Source organism: Ixodes scapularis, unplaced genomic scaffold (assembly GCF_016920785.2).
Source record: "Ixodes scapularis isolate PalLabHiFi unplaced genomic scaffold, ASM1692078v2 PGA_scaffold3__209_contigs__length_174095766, whole genome shotgun sequence".
Lineage (NCBI taxonomy): Eukaryota > Metazoa > Arthropoda > Arachnida > Ixodida > Ixodidae > Ixodes > Ixodes scapularis.
This window is the reverse complement of record NW_024609868.1, coordinates 122498356-122521465: the sequence shown is the minus strand read 5'-3', so window position 1 is coordinate 122521465 and position 23110 is coordinate 122498356. Positions and strand designations below refer to the sequence as shown.

The 23110-nt window shown below is 44.7% G+C and overlaps 1 protein-coding gene across 2 annotated transcripts in view; it reads right to left on the bottom strand.

Annotated features, from left to right (window-relative positions):
* Positions 1 to 7542: 7542 nt before the first annotated feature.
* LOC8034493 (laminin subunit gamma-1) overlaps positions 7543 to 23110 on the bottom strand; it is a 159803-nt gene continuing 144235 nt past the window's right edge. For both annotated transcript variants that reach the window (XM_040215046.3, XM_042292617.1), the window contains 6 exons: positions 20384 to 20506; positions 19272 to 19386; positions 18249 to 18448; positions 15879 to 16037; positions 10834 to 10933; positions 7543 to 9864 (listed from right to left, as the gene is read on the bottom strand). In XM_040215046.3, the coding sequence (XP_040070980.1) occupies positions 9611 to 9864; positions 10834 to 10933; positions 15879 to 16037; positions 18249 to 18448; positions 19272 to 19386; positions 20384 to 20506 (951 nt within the window). In that variant the 3' untranslated portion in view covers positions 7543 to 9610. The remainder of the gene's footprint in view (positions 9865 to 10833; positions 10934 to 15878; positions 16038 to 18248; positions 18449 to 19271; positions 19387 to 20383; positions 20507 to 23110) is intronic.

The window sequence follows — 23110 nt, the reverse complement described above, 5'->3', positions numbered from 1 at the left end:
TTTTTAAATTTCCTCTGAATTTGCAGGCTTACCGGAAGTACTGGAAAGGAAAAGGCAAGCCCCATAACTGTGATGTCACCAAACAGACTGTTGCAAGGGGCATTGTAATGGACGAATACATGAGACTGGATTTCACTCCAAAAGAATGATTGGTCAAAAATCGGACGTGGAATTTAAACGTCTAAAAAGAATAGATAAAGGAAGCCTAGATTTCACACTTACGACGACAGAAGTTGCCGAGAATCGGCTGTTTCTGACATTTGCGACGGCAACTTCCTGTCCTCATGACGTCTCGAGATTCCTGCTGCAGGTGACGAATGGATGACGAATGCACACGGAATGACTGAAGACTGAATTATGCCATCCGCAAACAGTCTAAATCGTTCAATGATACGATTTTGGTTTTGTATTTATCTGGGAACATGGCAGGGTATAACAAAACTAATGAGGATTATAAAAACAAATTGCATTTGAGTGCTATACGGGATAATGTCTGAAGGAAGTCTTCACACGGGGGATCGGTGGCCGAGTGGGCTAAAGCGCACACCCAGCTCAACATGCGTGGAGCGAAAGCTCACGCTACAGAAGCCAGAGATCCTGGGTTCGAGCCCACCCCTGCCCGTTTCGATCTGGATGAGCATCGTACCGACGTGCGGTCGTGTATCACTACTTTTGTGAGCACGTTAACCCCTTAAGTGCCTAATTTTTTTTCCAAAAGTAACCCAAAAGTGCCAGATTTTTTTTTTATTTTACATTGTTACTTTTCTAGTATTTCACATAAAATTTGAAAAGTTTATTACGCAAAAATCAGCGCAGGCGAAAAAAATATTTGCCAGCTAATACGAGAACTGCCATGATCAGCGTCGCAAAACTACTCGGACGAGCCTAGCTCGTTTGTGGAATTGAGGGACACCGAAAAAACCACTGGACGAGCTGAGCACGTCCACAGCATTTTTAGCCAGAAAGTGGCCGACGAGCTCAGCTCGTCCAAGGCACTTAAGGGGTTAAAGACCCCACCCAGGCGAAAATCAGTCCACTTCCAGCTGGATTATGGAATTGGAAATGAGGCAGTCCAGCTGGATTCCGGCTGGACCCAGCTGGAATCCAACTGTACCCAGCTGGAATCCAACTGTACCCAGCTGGAATCCAACTGGACCCAGCTGGAATCCAACTGGACCCAGCTGGAATCCAACTGGACCCAGCTGGAATCCAGTTAGACTGCCTCATTTCCAGTTCCATAATCCAGCTGGAAGTGGACTGATTTTTGCCTGAGCAGTTTAGCAGTCAAACTGCACTGGCAAAATTGCTCATCTACAGTGCAAACCAGTGTCGCCCCATCCTAGCTGGCCAGACCGACCTTACACTGTATAAATCACTAAGCGTTCAATTTGACGTTGAAGTTTTCACACATATGGAGATTTGCTAAAAATACAGCGAGAAAAGGATCTTCTTAGAATACGACATCAAAGCAGCGACGGGCCCTCTTTCTGATTTTGCAGTAATTAACGTGCATTGTAATAAAAGAGCAATTATTTGACTCCAACATGATTGGTTCGAGACCCCAAACTTCGTTTTTCAGGCTCGCAATATGTGTTTCGTACCTGCCTTGTAATCATCAGACTAAGAAAAAAAATCTCACTGATTCTTCTTCATGCCTCTAGAATAGGTGTGACATGGGGTTAGAGTCGCAGATAAAACTACCGTATTTTCCACTCGTCATGGCAAGTATGAATAAATAAAAATAAAGAGGGGGCAACCAGCGTAAGTCAGCCTTCCTTGGCATTATTAGATAGTGGTTCTGATCTCTTGTTATCATCTCATAGGCATCATGTTGTATTTAAATTTTTTCATTTAAGTTTCCACGCTACATAGATGGCACCACCAACTGCCATGAGTACAAGGGATCTACTGTAGCCAGGTGGCACCACTAGCCACCATCGGGCCTGTGCCCTCAGGCCGGCCGGCCGCCCCAGGGCGCTTGACCTTCCATGTTGTTTACCATTACATAAACAGTATGTGTTTGGAAGTTCAACAAGTCTGGTGTCATCCCTTCCGGGGCTTTCCCGCCCCTAGGCTCCACCGGTCCTCGTGTCACCACCGCAGCATGCGAGACCTCATCTTTTCAGCAGGCCGCCTGGACCCTGCTTCTCTTCTTATTATTTTGTTGGTTCCAAACCACAACACATCGCCCTCAAGGTCGTCCTAGATGTTGTCCTTGAGGTTCTCCTAGGCGTCATTCTCGAGGTCATCCATGAAGTCGTCCTTGAGGTCGTCCAATAGGTCGTCCTCTAGGCGTCATCCTCGAGGGTGTCCTAGAAGCATCCTTGAGGTCGTCCTAGACATTGTCCTCAAAGTTGTCCTAGAAGTCGTCCTCGAGGTCGCCCTAGAGGTCGTCCTTGAAATCGTCCTTGAGGCCGTCCTAGAAGTCATCCTTGAGGTCGCCCTCTAGGCGTCGTTCTTGAGGTCGTCCTAGACGTCATCCTCTAGGCATTGTCCTAGACGTCGTAAAAATAACAGCTTCACTGTTCCTCCATCTTCACGTGAAGTGGAAGGGCTCTACAATTTTTTTGGGCCCTATTTTTTAAAGAAAGGGAACTATGTTTTGTAATTTTACATAAAAAGAAAACGACCAGTGAAAAACACCTTTGATGAAAACTTTAGATTGCTACGTGCAGGCACCGATTTTTACAGTCCATTTTAGATCGAGCCTGGTGACTTCAGACACCCATATAATTGTCGACTACAATAACACACGGCAGCAGAAGGTTTCTTTAACTGCTAAGCAAAAATGAATACAAGGTCCGCTAGTCAGTCAATGCCCCTGACACCCGTTAAGTGTATACGGTTCAAAATTTAAAGCAGTAAAGAAAGCAGGGTCACATGGACACATCAATCTGTCAAAAAGCAGTCCAGCTGTACGTACATAGTGTAGTACAAGGCTGCCAAGACTTCGAGCTTTTTTATAAATTCTAGTACTCTTTTTGTCCTGGAGACACAGGAGGGGAAGGATGCTTACCAGGAAGCCGCGAGCTGCACTTGAACCCGCAAAGAGTCGCATGCGGCTCGCGAGCCACAGTTTGGACTCCCCTGCTCTAGAAGATTCAAATTTACTCTTACCCCGAGTGTAAAAGATAAGGAGGCCAGAATGACTTTGCCTAGTCCATCTTGCCCTAGCTCACTAACAAACATTCTAGGTTGAATGCTTGAGATGCCAAGTGTAGTAGATAAAGAGACGAGCGCGGCTTTGTCGACTCACAGCCAGGGGCAGATCCAAGGGGGGGGGGGGGTAGGGGGGGCGACGGGGGCGGCCGTCCCCCCCAAATCAAGACACCCCCCCTTCCCCCTTTCTCGGAGGGCAATTTGACATGGGTGGACCCGCCGGTGCACAAGAAAGAATGAGAGAATAGTATCCCTACAAATTTTGACAAGGCTCGAGCTTACGCCGAGCCTTGTCAAAACCCCCTAAGGGTTCGGCAAGCTAGGCTACCATCAACGTTACTAGATTACCTCAGTTGTGGAACTCCCGCAGAGGGCGGCACTCCCCCTCACTCCCAATTCAATTTGCCTCCCGTCATTTGAAGCGCCATCTAGGTTTTCATTTCAAAGCTGTGCGCCATGGGGTACATATAGTTACACTATTATAGAGTATGGTGAAACAACATATTTTATAGAATACGCTGCAGTTAGCATAGCAGCCATCCAACGCGTCAAATGACGGGAGAGGGGGAGGGGGGTACTGCTTGTGCATGCAGTGTCTATGAGAAGTTCCATAACCGAGCTAATCTAATAATGGTATAACATTGGCTACCATCTGAATCACAATGGTCAAGGGAATGTGCACATAGGGTGACCACTTGTCCTGCGTTGAGGGCTCGTTTCCCATGTCCCGCAAGAAATTCCCAAATCTTTAAAATGCCCCACATTTCGCACTGTCGTAAAATTCACTGTGCAATTTGTGGTGCTGACAAACAGGGTACGGGGAAGCACGGAGGTTGCTGGTAATCGTGTGAATTGCAATGGTACGCCATATTCTATCCAAGCATTGCGGGAAGCGACCATCATTCTTGAAGGAGAACCGGTGCGCATGCGCTGTTGTGCCTCTGCCCTGGCAAAATATTGTAAGATAAAATTGCTTGCAATAAGTTTAAATATAAAGTTTGTAATTATTTTCATATTGCTGTGTCAGTGCGAAAGGGTAGCTGTGGAAATATTTTTCTAGTGAAGGCAGCCACAGAAGGCAAAAAGCTTGCAACTCACAACGGTCGAAAAAGAATGAGGTTAAAATTTTGTGTAGGACCACGTTGATAAAAGCGTTGACAGGAAACAATAACCTGAAAAAGATTTACTGTTTCTTAACTTCATTTGAAGCATTGAGTCCTGCTGCAGTTGATTTTTATATTTTCAACTTCAACACATTTAATAACATATTTGGCATAAAAAAATATATCACTAGGAGTGAAAATTATCTTAACTTAATTGTTGCAATATAACTTGCAGGTGTATAAACGGCAGAGAATATTAAATGTGTTAATAGAGCCTCGGTTCCTGGTGTGTGTGTTCATAAATTTCCTTTACCCCTTCCCCCCTGACCCACGTTTCGCTAGCAGGAAGGTGGTCACCCTATATGCACATAAATACACTCTTTCTACGACATTGCAGGATGTTCAATGAAACGAAAATGAGAGGATTTCGATGAAAGGAACTGTCGATGAAATGTCGCAGTGGTGACAAAATCACCTGTCAATGAAATGTCGCAGTGTCGACAAAGTGACCTGTCAATGAAATGTAGCAGTGTCGATGAGAAGTCATTTGATGAACTGATCGCCACCATCCACAATGCTCACCAAGCTCCACTAGCCACTCTCTCGGCCACATGATCAAAGTGATCTTTTACAATGGTGAAGACTGTACAAGCAATCAACGAACCTGAGAAGAGCAAGAAAATTGTGCCGTAAAAGCCAGTCGTGACCATAACGTCTCAGACCATTTTTTCAAGATCCTGATTTACTCCTTGCAGAGCACACCATATTTTTATTTTAACGACTCTCACACTTATGCAGGCTTTTCAGGGCGATCTTTTACCCAAAGTTTCTTTTTCACTGCACATATACATTTAGACAATGGCAATCAGTTTGTTGAATAATGTTTCATCAAAGCTGCAACATTTTGTCCACGGTTTGTTTTACCGAAAGGTCCCTGCAAAAGGGTCGAGGGACATCTAAGCACTTCTTATGAGTTGCAAATGTGAAAGCATGCATGTCATTCTTCCACTCCCTTATTTCGTCTGCAGCATATTTACGTCGATGGCAAAGCGTGCCCTCTCCTCGCCGCTTCAACCTTGGACATTTCGTGTTACCGGCGTGCTGGTGGACACGCAGCGCCATGGGGTGGCGGTCGTTGAAACTGACGCGCAGCGGCCAATGGGTGTCTCGTCGACGCGCGCCAGCCAATGGGACCGAAGCCAAGATTCATCAGCTTTACTCTGCTCCTTTGGGATCAGGGAAACTAGGTGCCGTGTCAAGGCTTTTCGTGTGGTTTCATAGCTGGGAGCTGGCTTCACTTGGAGAAAGGATTTAAGGTGCCGTTTTGCGCGGCTTCAAAGTTGATGACGTCAGCTCACTTCACGGGACAGTTAATGCTTTTGCATTAATAATTTCATTGGGACGTCTCACAATGTTTCGTTAAAAGCATCTTTTCGCGTACATCGCCTCGGTCGCTTGCCTCCAGATGATGGCCCAGCTTACTGAAACCTTGGCGGTCCCGATAAGGCTTGGTGCAAGCTTGTGCCCGATATCTGTTTTCCACACGATGGAGTGCAGCAAAACAACACATGGTTAGTTTGGAAGCTTAGGATTAGGGCTCGTGAATTTGTTTTTGCTTTATTGAAGTCACCTCTGGTCCTGTATACTCCCAATGAATGAAATGAAGCCAGTAATTCAATCCAACTTATTCAATAAAAAAAATCTTCACGAAATTGGCAGGGATGCATGTTCATAACATGTGGGCATTGACATTTCATGAACATATATCCGTGTGTTGAAGAAAACCTGTCCAAGAAACAATACAATAATTAATCAAGTTACCAAGTGGTGACAAGGGAATTTCACACCCACTTTCAACAGTCGCCAAGGCTGCAAATTTCGCTCTTCATTTGGTTGACATTGCCGTTCAATAAAATTGAAGAAAGAGGTACTATGAAACCCTAACTTGCATTAATGCTTATGAACTCTTAATTTTCATGAATTGAAATATATGCAAAATTAAAGGGCACACAAATATTCTGAACATTACTATATTTGACTTCTTGAAAACCATGCTGCTACTTAGAAATTAATTTTTTTAGCTTAATGTACAGGTTCTCACAAAACCACACAACTGAACATGTGCCAAGAAGCAAGATAAATATACTATGCAGAGATTCACAGCTAGCACTCATGGGTGCCAGGGTACAAGCGAGACCATAGGGCGATAAGGATTTAGAGGGGGACAGCAGTAAAAAACTGAAATTCAACAGATTGTAAGCCAATCAGAACTATAGAAGAGAATTTTTAAGGTCAGAAGTGTCTTGTAGGGTGTAAATGTTTAAGAGCTGGGATTTTCCAGGCCTCTCCAGCAATATAGCATTCACCGGTGTCCATGGCTGCTGAGGGAGTGCTGATGGCGAGCTTCCAGAGCGCTTTTTCGCAACGCGTGTTTCACATCATTAAGATAGCCGACTTGGCAGCCAATAAGTATGAATCTGTTCTGAACATGCTCTGTCAAAAGACTCAAATATGACGTTAGTAAATAGCCCCCATAGGGGCTTTAGGGGAATCTTATGCCATGCCAACTAGTGGCCACTCACCAGACCCAATTTCGGTTAAAGTATGAATCTGTTCTGAACATGCTCTGTCAAAAGAACACTCAAATATGACGTTAGTAAATAGCCCCCATAGGGCTTTAGGGGAATCTTATGCCATGCCAACTAGTGGCCACACACCAGACCTAATTTCGGTTAAATGGCCGTTCTGCGGCATGGTAATATAGACACCAAAATTTTTGTTGGAGAATTCTTGTGTGCTGTCCGTTTTTTCATTCTCTCTAATGGTGGCTAGCCAATGGTCCAGCCCGGTTATAACGAAGTCAATGGGAATCGGAGATATGTTCACGATGTATCCAATCGTTGTTATATCTAAAATTCTCGAAAAAAAAACCCCCATAATTTTGTATGTTTATACTAGCATGTAATGGGCTTGCAGCATATAACGAAGGCTTTTGTAGTAGTTTCTGTCTTAGCTTGTAAATTTTCACTCTAAAGGAGCACAAATAATGCTGCCTTTCTGTTCATAACAGCGCATGTACACGTGCGTGCGTGCTGATGCGTCTGGAGGTATGCTTTGCCCACTGACCATTCGCGCGATTTGGGAAAGCGGGAAAACGAGGGGTCACGAATACACACCATTAAATACTCCCAGCTGGTCTGGCTGAAGGGAGTGCATTCCATTCCCTCTCAAGACTAATACCAGCTTTTTGAAGCAACTCAGCAATGAAAATTCTGAGATCTGCTCTTAAAAATTCAGTTTTATTGGGCAGACTAGCTGCAAAAAACCGTGTAACACAGTTATTTCCTTGTTAGGTTCACGAGACTGGTACACTCTTTTTAGGCACAACCCACTCAACAATGTAGCAACATCATGGAAGGCACCAATTGATCGTATCTTAAGGCCATAGTGACACCGACTAATTGCATCAAAAACACTTCCTCCCCGATTTTGTCGTTCGAAAGAAACTCTCGTAAACTCTCAAAACGTAGTATTACATCGAACAGGGTTTGGCAACCAAGAAATAAGAAGACCGTTCAGTAAATGCCACATTGTCAGTAATCCTAGCTTTCACTACAACCAGGAGGCCTTGCCCAACCAAGCGCATATCTGCCGAGCCAGGGTTTCTTCTGCAGCTTCTTGCACACGGTGCGTTACAAGATTTGAAGAATGATGAAGTGAATGTGAGCCGGAAAAGATGCAGCAAAAGGCGTAGACACCCTTGTGCGTTGGTCCCTACCCAATTACGAGTGCTCTTCGGTGCTTTTGAACAGCCTGCGACAGATCCGCTGCCCCTTAATAAAAAGGGTCCCAATTCGAAGACGCGTGATTCATAGCGTTGGTACTATCGTCGCCAGGAGAATTGGAACTGCAGGGCGCGTCTTTTGAACACCCGTCCTCCAGCACGTGCTCCACGCCTTACGCCTTCGCTTTGGATGTGCGTGCACGCTCGAAGCCTTGTCAAAGGTAGAGAGCACGCTCTGGAAGCGGGGCAACCGAAGCTCCTCCCTGCCATTCGTCTTGGCGCAACAGACGTAAAAACGTAAGCCTATCTCGGCGGGTCTCAGCACATGACGAGGCTGTACCGTGTCGGATTACTGTGTCGGAGACGTTGTGTAGTTTGGCAGTGAACAGCAGTCCTGCACGCTTGTGTCCCTTACATTGCACGTCCCCGAAGCAAAGCTCGGTGTAAGCGGGCTAATTTGTCGCTGTACACATAAAGCGCATCATGGAACAAAAGTCACATAAATGAAACGGCACACGAAAGAAAATGAGTAGACAATTTTAGATGGATTGGTCGCAGCGTCTATGTCAGAGCTCGGGCACGGGACGCTCAAAATATTGTTCGCAACACGCTTCTGCCGAAATGACTCAAAAGTGCTGCCAGATTTTGCCGTTACGATCGACAATGCTCCCCTCGAGTAAGCCAGTTTAGGGTTGAATAAATAGAAAAGTACAAGACTAATTTTGTAGTGAGCTTTTCCTGTTTCAGGCCAGACAGCCTAAAACAGAAACGCTGCACGATGCACTCTAATCTACCATAAATAACGAGCCTTGGGACAAGTTTTCGTATCCGGGACGATGGCACCAAAGCTTCTGGCTCCTTTTGCTATTTATACAGCTGCACGTCGCCAAAAACACGGGCCACACGACACGAGACTGTGGCCACGCAAGGGGACCACAGTCCCGTGCCACTGGACAGCCCTTGACAGGCGACTCAAAAGGTTCCCCGTCCGGAGTTGCTTTCTCAGATTCCGCGACCTCAGCAATGACTGAGAACACTGATAAATGCGCTAAATACACGGACTGTAAAATACCGAGTATGCGCCCGGCGGCTACTTACGGAAAGCGAAAAAGTAAGCAAAGGACATATCAAGCACCCACCCCAGGCTTCCGAGCCCAACTAGCCGCTTCTCCCAATACGCAGGTGCAAAGCGGCGAAGCCCATCCCTATGTGCGCCCCGTCTCACATGTTTGCACTCCGTCCTGACGAGCGCCTAACCCCGATTTTTCGAGACTATTTTCACATATTGAGCGAGCGCTTGCTCAAACAATTACAATAAATGCAAAAAAAAAAAAAAGAGGGGGGGCGGGCTTGCGATTTGTGCGAAAAATGAAAACATAAATCTAAAATAGCTTTTTTTCTTTCTTTTTTACACATTGCTCGATGCACAACACCCGTCTCCAGTACACATCGTGTTCTGCCGAGTCTTAACGTCGCGCGTTGTGGCTCGGAGAAAACGGTTAACTCAAAGGTGCCGCTAAAGCAGATGAAGTCGTCCGTCGAGGCACAAGGGGAGGGGCTGGACTCAGGGCTCCAGCCGTATGCGGCGGTAGCACTTGTCCGGCAGGGCCTCGCTGATGAGCCGCACGTTGGCCACATCCTTCTTCAGCTGGTTGATCTCGTCCTCGTAGTCGCGCATCCAGAGCACCTGCTGCTCGCGGGCTTTCTGCAACTCCGCCAGCCGCTCCGCCAGACGCGCCCGCTCCAGCTCCCGCTCCGCCTCTGCAAGCCTTCGCTCCAGCTCGTCCAGACGACCGGGATCGACCTCGTCCACATTGGCTGCGACGGGAACGGGGCTCAACCTCTCACTCCATCGACGCAGATCGGCGCTTTTCATATTTCCCCGGAGCTTTAAAGAAGTTGCGTCTTTTGAGAATTTAAATCGAAGATTGCAGCTAATTTTGTTATGCCTTTTACAAGGCCTATAGACCTTGTAAAAATAATGCAAGCACAATATTTTTACAAGGTCTATAGGCCTCGTAACAATGCTTCATTGCCGCAATGCCGAAACCTGGAGCGGTTCCTCTGCTGCCACCGAAGGCATATGGCGATTGCACGAGATCAAAATATTTGAGAACCCCTGACATGAGCCAAGGCAAAGGGCACAAGTGTGAACACAAGAGGGTGAGCGAGTTGACCAAAACGAGACCATTCGTTCAAGAGGGCGGGTGAGAGGCAGCAGTCTTGGGTGCGACAAAGCTCCACCCCGGAAAACACTATTGTCTTCGGTCGGTAGCAAGCGACATCTTTGTTGTGAAACATGTTTGTTGTAGTGTCTCTAATAATTATTAGTCAACATAAATAACATATCCCAAGTGTCTCAACTGCCCCTTCTTGGAGGTTAAGTCCCCGTTAGAAAGAACCGGTGAATTTCCGAAACTCATAAAAAGGCAAAAGTAGCCAATGTTATGATTAGCAGGCAACACAGGAGCTTAACAACTTGCATCTCCACCGTCTGCATAAAGAGCAGACGAATTTCCTTGCTCAGATTGACGAATACGGCGGGTACACACAAAAGCATTTGCGTCTACCCACTGTGCTCTCCAATCGCAGGTTGGCAGTGTGATGTAACTGTACCTCTGCGCAAAGAGCGGACAAACTTGCTTGCCATGTAGCTTCATTGAGTTCTCTTGCTGCACATGTGTTTGTGCTATTGGAGGTACTTTCTTAAACATAGAGCTCGCACCTAAGGGTGTCCACGGGGTGTAAAAGAACCTTCTTTGTGAGGAGAGCCAAGTAAAAACTCACCCAAAGCTCGCAGTATGTCATTCACGGTGGCCAAGGCATCCCTGACTTTATCCGAGGCTTGCTTTGCTCCAGTTCTCGCTTCATTGGCTTTCTCCAATGCCTTTAAAAAAAAAAAAAAGGAAAGATAACTGCTGTAAATATTTGAGCGTAACATTACAGACAGTCGGCTGTGTTGTATGTGGCAAAGTCTTCTGGTAAGCCTCGGAACAGCAGCCCATACTTCGCCAAGAAAGTGCTGCTCCTTCACGGCACCCGCCGTCCTTCCTGGCAGTACAGATACCATATTTACTCGAGTACCTAATAGCTGCACTTTTTATGAACAAGGCCCTTGCGTCTACTTTCCCACTGAACACATATACAGCCAATCATTGCATTGGGCATAAATAACATAGCGAATACCCAGATCGAGAACACGATTCTCCATACAAATGCAATCTTCACAGATGGTATGTTCGCACAAAGACGTTATCTCTGTCCTGTAAGCAGCTGGAATCATGCTATCACTCGCGGTGATCGGCCATCTACGTGCTATACGTAAAATGCAAACCCTCAGGTTTTCTTCATAAACAGTGCGGCTATAACTCGAGTAAATACGGTGGTTCCACACACATCCCCAGAGTGTCCTAACATTCCATAAACATCCTAAGGATATTCAGAGGACATAAGGTATTTTTGCAAGCATTACACACCCCTGCATATAACCCACACACCCAACTTACTATTCTCCGAAAAAAAACGAAAAAAACCTCGCATATTGTCGCACCACATAAAGCAGTGTCCAGATCTTGCTAGAAACCCCACCTTGACCTTAAATACACTCATTGCTGCAGTCACTGCAGCTATCTAAGGTGCCTTCATTGTTGCAGGTAGTGTCGCAATCCATGACGTCGAGGCCATTGCTAATGCAGCACTTTTTGAAACTGTTCCGCACCATCTTGTCTGGAAAGGTCGCGGTCACGCCAGATCTCTGTCGGTAAGGCATGACTGCCACCTCTTCTAACCTCGATAAACATTGCGAGTGCTTCTTAAAGCTCGGGGTATGCATCAGTCTTTGGACGGCCAAATGATCTTCGGTCGCAGCCTGCAGTTTGTAGGCTCTCCTCCTTCCTCCATTCCTGCATGCACAACTCGCCAACGTTGTAGCGGCCATGGTTTTGGCCAACCGCTCTGTTTCCGATTTATTCGCTGACAACAATCATGACCTTTGCTGAAGAGATTGAAAACTGCGAAGATTGCTGCCGTCGATGGCAGCGATGCTTTGCGCATTGCTGTCAAATCGACCGCTCGCCTTAGCTGCTCAGTTTGCAAAAACAATGCAAAGATGGCTACTCGAAAAAAAAGAAGGGGGTGGGGAGAAGTCCCTAGGAGAGGCCGGAGAAGGGGGACTCTGGGAAATCTATCCCTATGGGATTTGGACAAAACTGTTCTGGTCAAAATGGCCCTGGAAAAATTGATTCATAGCGTAAACCCGGACAAGATTGCCAAAGGCAAGGTTTGAGGCATACCGTAGTTTGCTTGTTCTGGGGGGGGTCAATCAAATGCTTAATCTTGCTGCAAATTGGACACAGCAAAAATAAATGCTAATAATAAACTGTTAACCATTTTAAAGTTTACATGTTTAATTTAAAACATATTGCATGCCAGTAGCTGAGCCAAGAGGGGAGAAGTATACCATAAAAACAATATGCAAGAATATAATCAAATAATGTGTCTAAAATTTCCTTGACATAATATGGACGAGAAGAAAAATGTTCCATAACACGCCATAAGAAATAAAATATTGATGTTTGTGTTCATACAATGTAAGGTCGGTCTGAATTTGAGGAGTGGCGACACTGGCTTACGCTGCAGACAAGAAATTTTGCCAGTGCAGTACCACTGCTGGCCTGAGGTCTTGAATGTGCATCACATAGCAGCGATATACAACTGCACGCACGCCATCACGAATACGTAGTATGCGCATGATTATGTCTGTATCATCATGTGCATGCCTTTTCTTGCAGCGCCATTGCGCTAATTCAAGATTATAAAATATGCTGTCGGATTTTTTAAAATTTTCTTCCCGCACCTATGCTATGCTTTACTAAGGTCATAGTGCAGCTGAGGCTACAAGCTGATAGGACCAATGAAGCAGTGCTGAAAGAACAAAATATATTAATGGCATTTGTTAATTTTCCTGTTCATGTTACCACTGGCTAGTCTAATCAATTGCAGAGTACATTGCATCCTTGCACTTTTAATGCGCACGGCTGTATATTTGTCTACTGACTTCCATGCTCCAGCTTTGTACAATGCTCTGACTTGTGCAAATAGGAGCCATAGAGCCGAATGAGTAATACAGTCAAACCTCGATGTAACAAACTTCTATGTAACGAAACCCCGATGTGTAACGAAGTACATAACTTTTTCTAACCGCAAGTGTATACACGCCATGTATTTTTTACCTCTATGTAACGAAGTCCTGTTTAACAAAATTTCATTGACAATTTGGCACAAACTTTTGGCTCCCAAAGGAGATTTTCGGAAGCACATGCGCTGAAACGGGCCCCCGATAAAGTGCAAAGGGTGAAGCGGGCCGCCCAACTGGCCCATCTGGCGCAGTGCACCTAATGCTCTGGGGAAAGGGTGTCCAATCTGGCCAGTGTGGTGTACAGAACGGCCACTAGAGGACACTAAATCATCGGCTTCGTTCGCACAGCGTAGTTAGTTTGCTTCGAGGACTGACTAAAAACGTGCGTTTCTCATTGTCCTGGGCCACAAAGCCTTGAAGGTGATGGAGCCGTCCCTGACAACATCGACCTCAACGACTTTTTATACGTCGATTCTGCTGTCATTGCAAGGGAGGACGTGACCGACGAGGCGATAGCTAGCGATGTTCATGGGAAATCGCAAGACGAGGACGACATCGAGCCTGATGAGCAAGACACTTCAAATGTGCCCAGTAACCGTGAAGTGGTGGACGCGATTGATGTTTTGAAATGGTTCACGAGCACACAGCAAGACGAAGACGCAATGCAGGCCGTCTGGCTATGCAAACATTGAGTGATGCCAATAACAATGTCAAGAGTGGTCCAGAAAAAGGTGACGGACTACTTTTAACCGAAATAAAGGCGTCCTCGGTGAGTTTTGTGCACCCGGGAAATATTTGTGGAAACTCTTTTAACGTTAGCCCCAAATTTCCATGTAGCGAAATTTCAATGCAACGAAGTAAATTCCGAATTTTACTGACTTCGTTACATCGAGGTTTGACTGTAATAGAACATAAATTAAATTTTGGGCTTCTTTAGTTGTTTCACAAAAACCTTAAATACATTTAAATATACATTACACGTGTTTTCAATAAAGCTTCGGAGCAGCAGTTCACTAAACTTTAAAGAGCACCTGGAGCATCAACAAAACACTTGGGACCATCTTGCCTAGGTTTGTGCTTGTGACCATTCTGTCCAGGATCATTTTGTCTAGGACCATTTTGTCTGGGACATTTTGTCCGGGACCATTTTGTCTGAGACCATTTTGTCTGGAACAATTCTGTCCTACACCCATCCCTACAACTTCACATGCATTGCCATGAAGCTGCACTGCCTGTGGAAATTTGCTTGTGACCCACACTCATATTTTGCCTTTGATTTTATATAAATTTTGATGCGGGTTATATGCAAGAAAATGCAGTATGTGCTGCGATTGGTTGCAGGATGTGGACATGAAAGAGGGGCCAGGTGCACAAGGTAGACAGAATTAACCCACACCTGAACTAACTTGACATCTCAGTGATGCACGATATGACTTAATGTGGCCACAATGAACGAGACCCTGAAAGGTTCCAGGAAAGACATTGATTGGCATCCACTTTTCAAACTGTCTAGAAGTTAAAGTAGGTGTGGGAATTTCATTTAAATCAGATACAAAGTGACAGCATTAAAAACAAGCACCTCCCCTTAAAAGGAAGCTGAAACACTTCTTGAAAAAAAAACAAGTTAAATGTGAATTTTGGCACATGTTTATGCCGTGAATTTCAATATCACGTTTGTTTTCCCTGAAGAAGTAATTAAACGCGAAAAACCTCCGACCAGGCGTGACGTCATACTAGGATATTTGGGCCGCCAAACGCGTGTCGCTTGTGTGGGCAGCGTGTGAAATTGCAAGCTTGCCAGGTGTATTCTCCCGCACTGACGGCAGTCGTGACGTCTCTTTCTGACCTTTTTGAAAATAGCAAGAGTGCGCATGCATAGCTTTGATAGGCACTGAAGATGCGCGAGAGTGAAGATTACGAAAACTTCTAATGGTGTGTCACGCCCCAGGAAGGAGGGGCTTCAGCGGTACTTTGAAAATTAATTTCTTCAGCCTCCGTGCACTAAATTGGAAAATAATCTCGATATTAGTGATCCTGGAGGCCAAATGAAGATGATATAGGTGTTTTTCCTCAAATACAGAACCGCTTCAGTTTCCCTTTAAGAAAACATCTCCCTGAGGTCGCTCGAAGTTTGCTCGAGCCAAGATTCACTACAAATCTCAAAATGGGTTACCATCTTTGGAAATTACATTTCACCTCAAGCATACCTGTAACTGTAGCTAAATTTACTTTGATAGGGAAACCCTTATGACTTCGTCAAGTAGCCACTTAAACCAGTTCTTCTATCGTGTGTATCTTTGAGAGTATTCTATACAGCATGGGTTTTCAAGCTGGTTTCCAGGAACCCTGGGGTTCACCTGATTCCCAGGTAAAGTGTTCTCCCAGTTTAAGATCTGAGCTACCCATTGATGCATAACTATAAACCAAGAACTCTTTAGTGTGTACATTACTGTTTACAATGTCTGTTAGTTTCTGCACTGCTTTACTGGATCAGTGCAAAGACCAGAATTTTGTTGGCTCAGGAAAGGTGGTCGATCCTCGAGATAGGAAAGTTGAAGAACCTCTATGCAGCCTTCGTAGCTGGCACTTTATGCTGTTCCATTTTGATTGGAACATTCTCCTACCTTCACACCCCTAGTTTCGAAACGCAAGGAACAGCTCTGTCCACAGTGAATAATAGAAGAGAGAACCCCACCTCCTTGGCCAACGCTTCGTCCTCCTTTGCCTGTCCCTGGTATCCCCGCATCCTCTCGTCGGTGGCCTGCACACTGTCCGCCAGCGCGTCCGCCTCGTTGCGCAGCTTGTCGGCGGTGCTCCTGGCGAGGTCCGCATCGTTCCGGACGTGAATGGCGTCCTGCGAAAAAATGGGGCACAAGTGGCCTGAGCATGAAAGACACCTACCAAGTTTCTCCTGTGACCAATTTTAATTATTCGGTGCCCAGTACCCAACAATTTTATGTCGCATTTTATACAACTTAAAAAATGAACCAATTTGAAAGGTACAGTCATTCATCACGAGAGGTCAAATCAATAATTACGAGAGGTAAAAACCAATGCACAAATACAACTGAATTTCATGCACTCAATGATGAGTATTGCATTCCTGCCAAACAATTTTGAAGTTGGACGTGAAAAAATGAACAGTGGAACTCCAGTTCGTAATGATGAATGGAAGACTGACATGCTCGTTTGTATTGTTTTGTCATTATCTCGGTGGCACAACATTGGTGCATCCGCCAAGGACATGCTGCCGAAATACAATGATGAGTGTGCGAAATGACTACGTCAGACTTTTATGCATCATTGCAAACAGGAGTTCCGGCATTCTGCATCCAACTTTAGAATCGGGACAAAAACACCAAAGCTGTTTCATGAACATCTTAAAACCCGTCAGCATTCCGTTAAACTTGCTTAGCCTTGCATAATGTTTAAGAGGGGACACTACCTGGGCATGTCCATTTTTGAAGTGCTCACTCAATTGGCGTGAAATTTACAGGTGGTGTTTCTAGCCATATAAAAGGAGAGCATGCAAAGTTTCATCTCTGTGAACCAATTTTATGAGGTGCTATAGCCCCAGAACGTAGCTTTGTATGGAATCTGCTCAATGAATCTATCATTGAGAAATGGTGTTGATCACCACATATTCTTCTGGTGGAATGCATACTGGAATACTTACTATTGCCGGTTACTATATGAAAAGAAACCTCAGAAAATATGCAGTTTTCAATTAAAAAAAAAAAATTATGAAAAGTTTTTTTTTTTTTTTTTTTTTACATTTGCCAAGTTTTGCAAATTACAATTTTTCATAATAAAGGAACATGAAAATGAAAAATCTAAGTTCATAGTAACCGGCTCGATAAAATTTCGGCATATAATCAACAAATATTAAGTCTCTCGGTAGTTTCATACTGAGACGATAGTTTTATTAAGGTGGGATTTGCTGCCAAAAGTGAAGCTGAGATAAATGCACTTGAAGTTTCAAGATGACGTTTTAAAAATTATTTTTGCATCTTAAATGTCAGAAATTCTTTTTTGTAGATGATGTCTTCCTCAAACTTCTTCTGATATACTGACATTGCTTTCAGCTATGTTCACTTGTGGATGATGAGCGCTACGCAGTGCAGCATACCTTCACAACGTATAAAGAATAATCATTTTTCACATTGTTTGTCAGTGCACATTGACAAGACTTTGTGAGTGTTCCTTGTTATCCATATATGCCAAAACTCTGCAGTCCTGAATATGAATTTTTTGGAAAAAAAGGTGCAATTCAAGGTAGAGTCCCCCCTTAATCTGCCATTGCAACATGGCCCATAAAATCAATAATTAAAAAGTTAAGGAACAAATATCAGTGTATTGATGGTAATCCCCTCATCTATTGTCTACTGAGCCTGATAAACATACAAGGTGAAGACAAGACCCGTGTAACCCCCCTCTTTAAAAAAAAAAAAGTTAATTAAAATATATGATGTTGGTGGCACCTGTATTCCATTGCATCTCACACCAGTGAACACAACGTCTCGATAATAACTAGAATCCAGCAAAGCGAGACACTACTTCATGACAAAGAAGTATGCTTGGTTCTGATTCGAGTAGATATGGATTTTATTCCAATTCAATACCATCCTTTAAAACATCGACCACTCCCTCTTTTAAGCAAAATATAAACTAAAAAAGGAAGACACCAGAAACATTGCTTATCTAATACAAATTCCTATTCAAAACTGTCCTATAAGGTGGCTTCTTTTATTGCATCTCCTAGAAGGACAAGAAGCTGTAAGTGAAGAGACAACTATGCAGCAATCTACCCTCTCACAAAAGTAAACAAACGCTTTATATATCTATTTCTAAGGCCTACTTTTTTCCTCAGCATTCTTCGATTTCACCAAGACATTGCACACTTCACCTTCTTTCACAGATCGCTTCTGCCACTCATAGGTGGGCACTGAGTTGGCACATTATGGTAGAATGAATCGACAACTTCGGAATGACCTTATTAGTCCCCAAAAACGCTCGTCAGGCAGCAGAATTGCTCAGAGCAAAGGCACGCGGTTTCTAGACGTACCTTGGAGGCCTGCTCGGCGATGCGTTCCGCCTGGGTGGCAATGTCGCTGGCGGCATTGGCGTCTTCTTCCGCGTCCTTCAGCGCGTCACGCGCATCCGCCGTCTTGTTCTCGGCCTCTTCGATGAGAGCCCGGATCTCCGGCACTCTCTCCAGGGCAGCCCTGGCTTTCTCCTTGCTGTTCTTGACGTTCTCGTCGAACTCTGCAAGGAGCAATTGGCTCCTTTCAGTCCGTGCTCAAATCCTCCTCCTCCTCCTTACAAAGCTAAGCAATCACAGTCGCAGCAAACACCTAGTCGAACGCAGCGTACTGCTTTACCCGAAGCATCCAGTCGGTAAGAGCAACGCCTCCTAGATGGCAGAATCATAGCACCGGATTTTCTATGTAACCTGGACATCTTCTGCACTCTCTTTTTGACTTATTGTTTTCACCTTTAATGTTTTTTTGCTCGGTAGCTATATTTAGCCCCGTGACGATGCGCCTTTGCTCGTTTATTTTTGCTCCTTAGTTTGCCTAGTGTCAACGTTTGTCTAGCGACGGCGCCCGTTTCCTTTTTTGTTTCTGCCCGTACACTCACGCAATGACGGCGCACAGTTGCACATGCTCTTGAAACTTTTGACTGTTCATATTTCTTCCAATTTCGGTGGACTAGCTACGCGGTCTCAAACAAGCTTCAGTGTTTTTTGTTTTTTTGAGCCCTTCCAGCTTAAATTATCTCCTGGTCTGAAGTATTCAACAAATGACCAAAACAGACTGGACACCATTGCTGCATCACAGTCCTAGCAAAAAGCTATTGTAGGACTCGTGACTGATTTCCGCCCCGTGCAGGCCTCCGGCAGACGACAGACCGTGGCCTCGTTGAGGTGTCGGTAAAAGCCATGCCACGAGGCTCCGTACGGTTGGGGGCCCGAAAACGGCGCAAAAGGGCAGCCGGTGGACCTCACAAACCCGAGGGACCATGAGCTCTCGGGCATAATTTTACCGCCAGGGCGGGTGTCACGTCGAGGGCGAAAGCGGAATCTCACCTTTGAGTGTCTTGAGTGTGTTCTGGGCTTCTTCCAGAATCTTCTCCCCGCTCTGGACGGCCTCCTTGGCCTTGGCATAGGCCGCGTCCGTGTCCGCCAGGAGCTCGTCTGTCACCTGTCGGTCGAGAGGAACTTGACGTACTCTCCTCCTTGGGGTGGCCCACTTCGGCGTGTTTGCCACTATCATTGGGCCCGGTGTTTTCAGTTTGAACCCCACAAATAAACCGATAAAGGCTAGTTCGGACGTCTGTGTCCGAGTGTGCTAGACTGCGTCACCGCCACCTGCGACTGCTCAAGACGAGAGAACCCGCTGGCACGATCTATCGGGCATGGAACGCTTCCAATCTGCACATAGCTAGAGTAAAGATTTTGCGGCATATGAGAGATTAAACCTATGCACCATCTGCGAGAAACGGTTTCTAATACATTACTGTATGATATGTTACGAGACCATGGTGAAAAAATTATGAGTAAAAAAATTGGGAAACATGGACAGATCAGAATTGGTGTTCTAGGGCTATCCAATCAATGGCACCAGTCTGTTTTCACGTCGTAAGCACTCGCAGGCTGTCGCAACGCGCTTGTTCACGCTCGAATGAAAATGTGCAAAACAATGTTTTTAGGTTTTTTTTTTTTCCTTGTTTAAATCGAAAACAGCAAACATTGATAATTTTGTAAAGTTTGTTTTTAGCTAAAAAAAAAAAAGGTCGGTGTCCTCGAGCGGTGTGGCACGGCCAGCGACGAGCGCCAGGGAAGAGGGGTTCGTCAAAGACTCGTCGTTGGCCACATGACCACTATTAAGCTCTTGGCTCTGTCATCAACATCTGCCGTGAGAAGATTCAACGTCAAGCCGTGAGAGGATTCAATGCCTTACGACGACTTTTAGGTATAGCAGTTGGTCTCGTCTGTCGGGCATTCCTGTGGCTTGCGCGAACATCCGACTACATGGCCGACGTCTGCTACTGGAGCCTTTGCCTCGCCGGCTTACCAGTTGAAAGGGCACTTTCCGAACTGTGAGTTATAAGTGAGGCGCGCATTAACGAGAAAAACTCGGATATATACTTGAACTGGTAGTGCTCTCAAATGAATGAAGAAACAGGGAGTGCACGCACCTGTTGTTGTCGTTGAGCTTCAGCCAGCAGATCCTCCGCTTCGTCTTTCTGCGGCTTCACTTTATCGAAGATGTTTTTGTGTTTCTCCATCAAGTCATCCGCTTCCTTGTAGATGCGCTGGGCCTGCATTTTAGGAGTGAACAATTGCCGTGGCTCACTTCCCTTTTGCCCACTACGAGGCTCTTTTTCACGGCATTGAGAGTGATTTCGTTGTTCAATTGCACAATCTGCATCGAGCAAAAGGGGTTAGCAGTTTGGCATTAACAGTATTTGTGGCTGTGACCTTGCAGGCATGAGCGGTGTTGGTGGTGTTACGTATAAAAAAGTCCCTTGATTGGTCCACAAACGATGAGAAACTTTCTACAAAATGGTTCTTTAGTGTTTCACAAAGGAAAGAACTGTTCTCCAGAACACTGCTCTTTTTGTTTTGTTTTTGTGCATGTAGGCTTTCTTTCAAGGTGCAGATGGGCATGTGCCAAAAGGCAAGCCAAAGTCACAAATGGACGGCTCACAAATGGGACACTTGTTCACAAATAGGGATACTTCTGGAGTTTATATTTATCTCAAATTGCACATTAAAATTAGCACTTGATGTAACATATTCTCATTCTTTGGGTGCAAAAACTGATGAATCTCTGGAAACTGCCAGTTTGTCCAAGTATTATGGCAACCATGCAATGGAGTTTGCCCTCACAGGTCGCGCCACGTGGTGGCCAACTTCCGCAATGATGGGGAGTCTGAATTGTTATTTGTGCCACTGAAGATGCTGTACTTTTGTTGGCATAGTGCACAACAACACAAACATACAACCACTTTTTTTGTTTTGTTTTACAGTCTGCTATTAAAACTACTGTGTTTCATCCTAACATGTAAAACAGCGAAGATAACAAGTCCGAGGTCCTTGCTCTCCGTACATATGGGGGCACGTGGTAACAATAATGTTTGGAGATAAAATTTTGCATTTTTTACCTATTATATTCGTTTCCTGAGTTCTAGTGATCACTTAATGAATATTGTGTTTCCGTGATTGATCTCTTTTTGTACCCCTCAGTCAAAACCGTCAAAGCTGCATTTATGACAGTGTTTTCTTTAATGAGAAAACTAAAGCCCCAGCCGCACGCCATAAGGTTCTGGTGCGCGGCCAGTGGAAGAAATGGGTAAGGTGGTGGGTACATTTCTGCCTTTCATTTATTCGAGATAACAAAATAGTGTTCTGACTCTACTGTCTTTGTGACGCTTGATATTGCTATTTGGCGAAGAGTTCAAGAGTGTTATTTGCAGATTTGCCTAGTTGCTCTTTGCTGTTTGACCGACGCTGACAATTAATTTGTTAAACAATTCAAAGTGCTTAACTTGGTCTAATTTGAAGTCGAGACATTGTGAAATTATAGTATGCATAGTTATCTAAGTGGTGTGTAAAATGTGTAGTTCAAAGTACCACCATACATCTAAAGAACACTTCTGTTAAAAAAAATATATGTATATGTATATATATATATCTTAAAACATTAATAACACTTTTTAAATACACCGCCAACTTCTGCTCTGCGGGCAACAAGTTTTGCGCCATCTTATTTTTCTCGTAACATTGTCTTCAATTTTATGGTCACGAATTGAAATGCGCCAATTTGGCAGTCAATAAATTTTAATTAACTTCTACTTCTGTCGAAACAAATTGGCGCTTAAATATTTTAAACCAGCCATATATCATGGTGACTCTGAATCCTAAACAATCCCAAGAAGATTGGTCATGCAAATATATTAGTCAGATAGAAAATGAACTAAAAATAAAACAGGCTTCTTGCAAAAGTCCACCAACAATAAAATAATAATGTGAATAAAATTAACCTTATCTCAAACACATTTCCGAGTTTCCGCGAAATAAAAAATTCTGTATACATATAGAAATAAAGAAAAGCTAAGGGCAGACATAATCTAGTGAGTGCTAACCACAATGATCAGCACACCGAGATGGAAGTCAACCCGATTCTTTGTTGCATGGGTGCCTTCTGCATCAGAGTGCATTCGATTAATTATTTAGGATGAGCCATATCCCCAATACCAAAAGAATGGCTGTCCTAACTCAAACAAAGCAGTCACTACGTTTTCAGTATGTGCGAGAGGACGTACGCAGTCAAACGAGCCAGCGCCGCGTTTGGAACTTAGCAACACAGAAGGGGGCAGGAGAAGCGGACATGCACCGGCGACTGTCCATCGTTACGCTTTTTTAACGGCGGAGACGCTGAGTAATGCCCGACTGCGGCGCCCCCTAGACATGTGATTTGGGGCTACGGCAATAAAACCATACTTTTGTTTCAAAAGTCTTTATCGTAGTTGTCATCCTTTTGAAGGTGCCTTTCAAGTATTTTTCTTGTTTTAATTACTTCTTACCCAACAGTAACATGCTTCAATATCTTGCACAATAAACAAAGAAATGAGGCTTACAATTCCTAATATACTTAATTAATTTGATTTAGCACCATTTTGTATTTCTATTTAGGGTAAAGTGACCAGACGTCCCGATTTAGGCGGGACAGGTCCCGCTTTTCCGGCCGTGGTCCCGCTGTCCCGCCAGCGTGCTTGTGGGACGCCGTTTTGTCCCGCTTTTGGTTCTCGAACCACGCATAGATGAAAGATTCGGTTAAACGAAAGTATCGCAGCGCTGAGAGGGTGCGTCCTCTGATCAAGGAACAAGATATGCTCGAGAGAGAAGATGCTGAAGGTTAA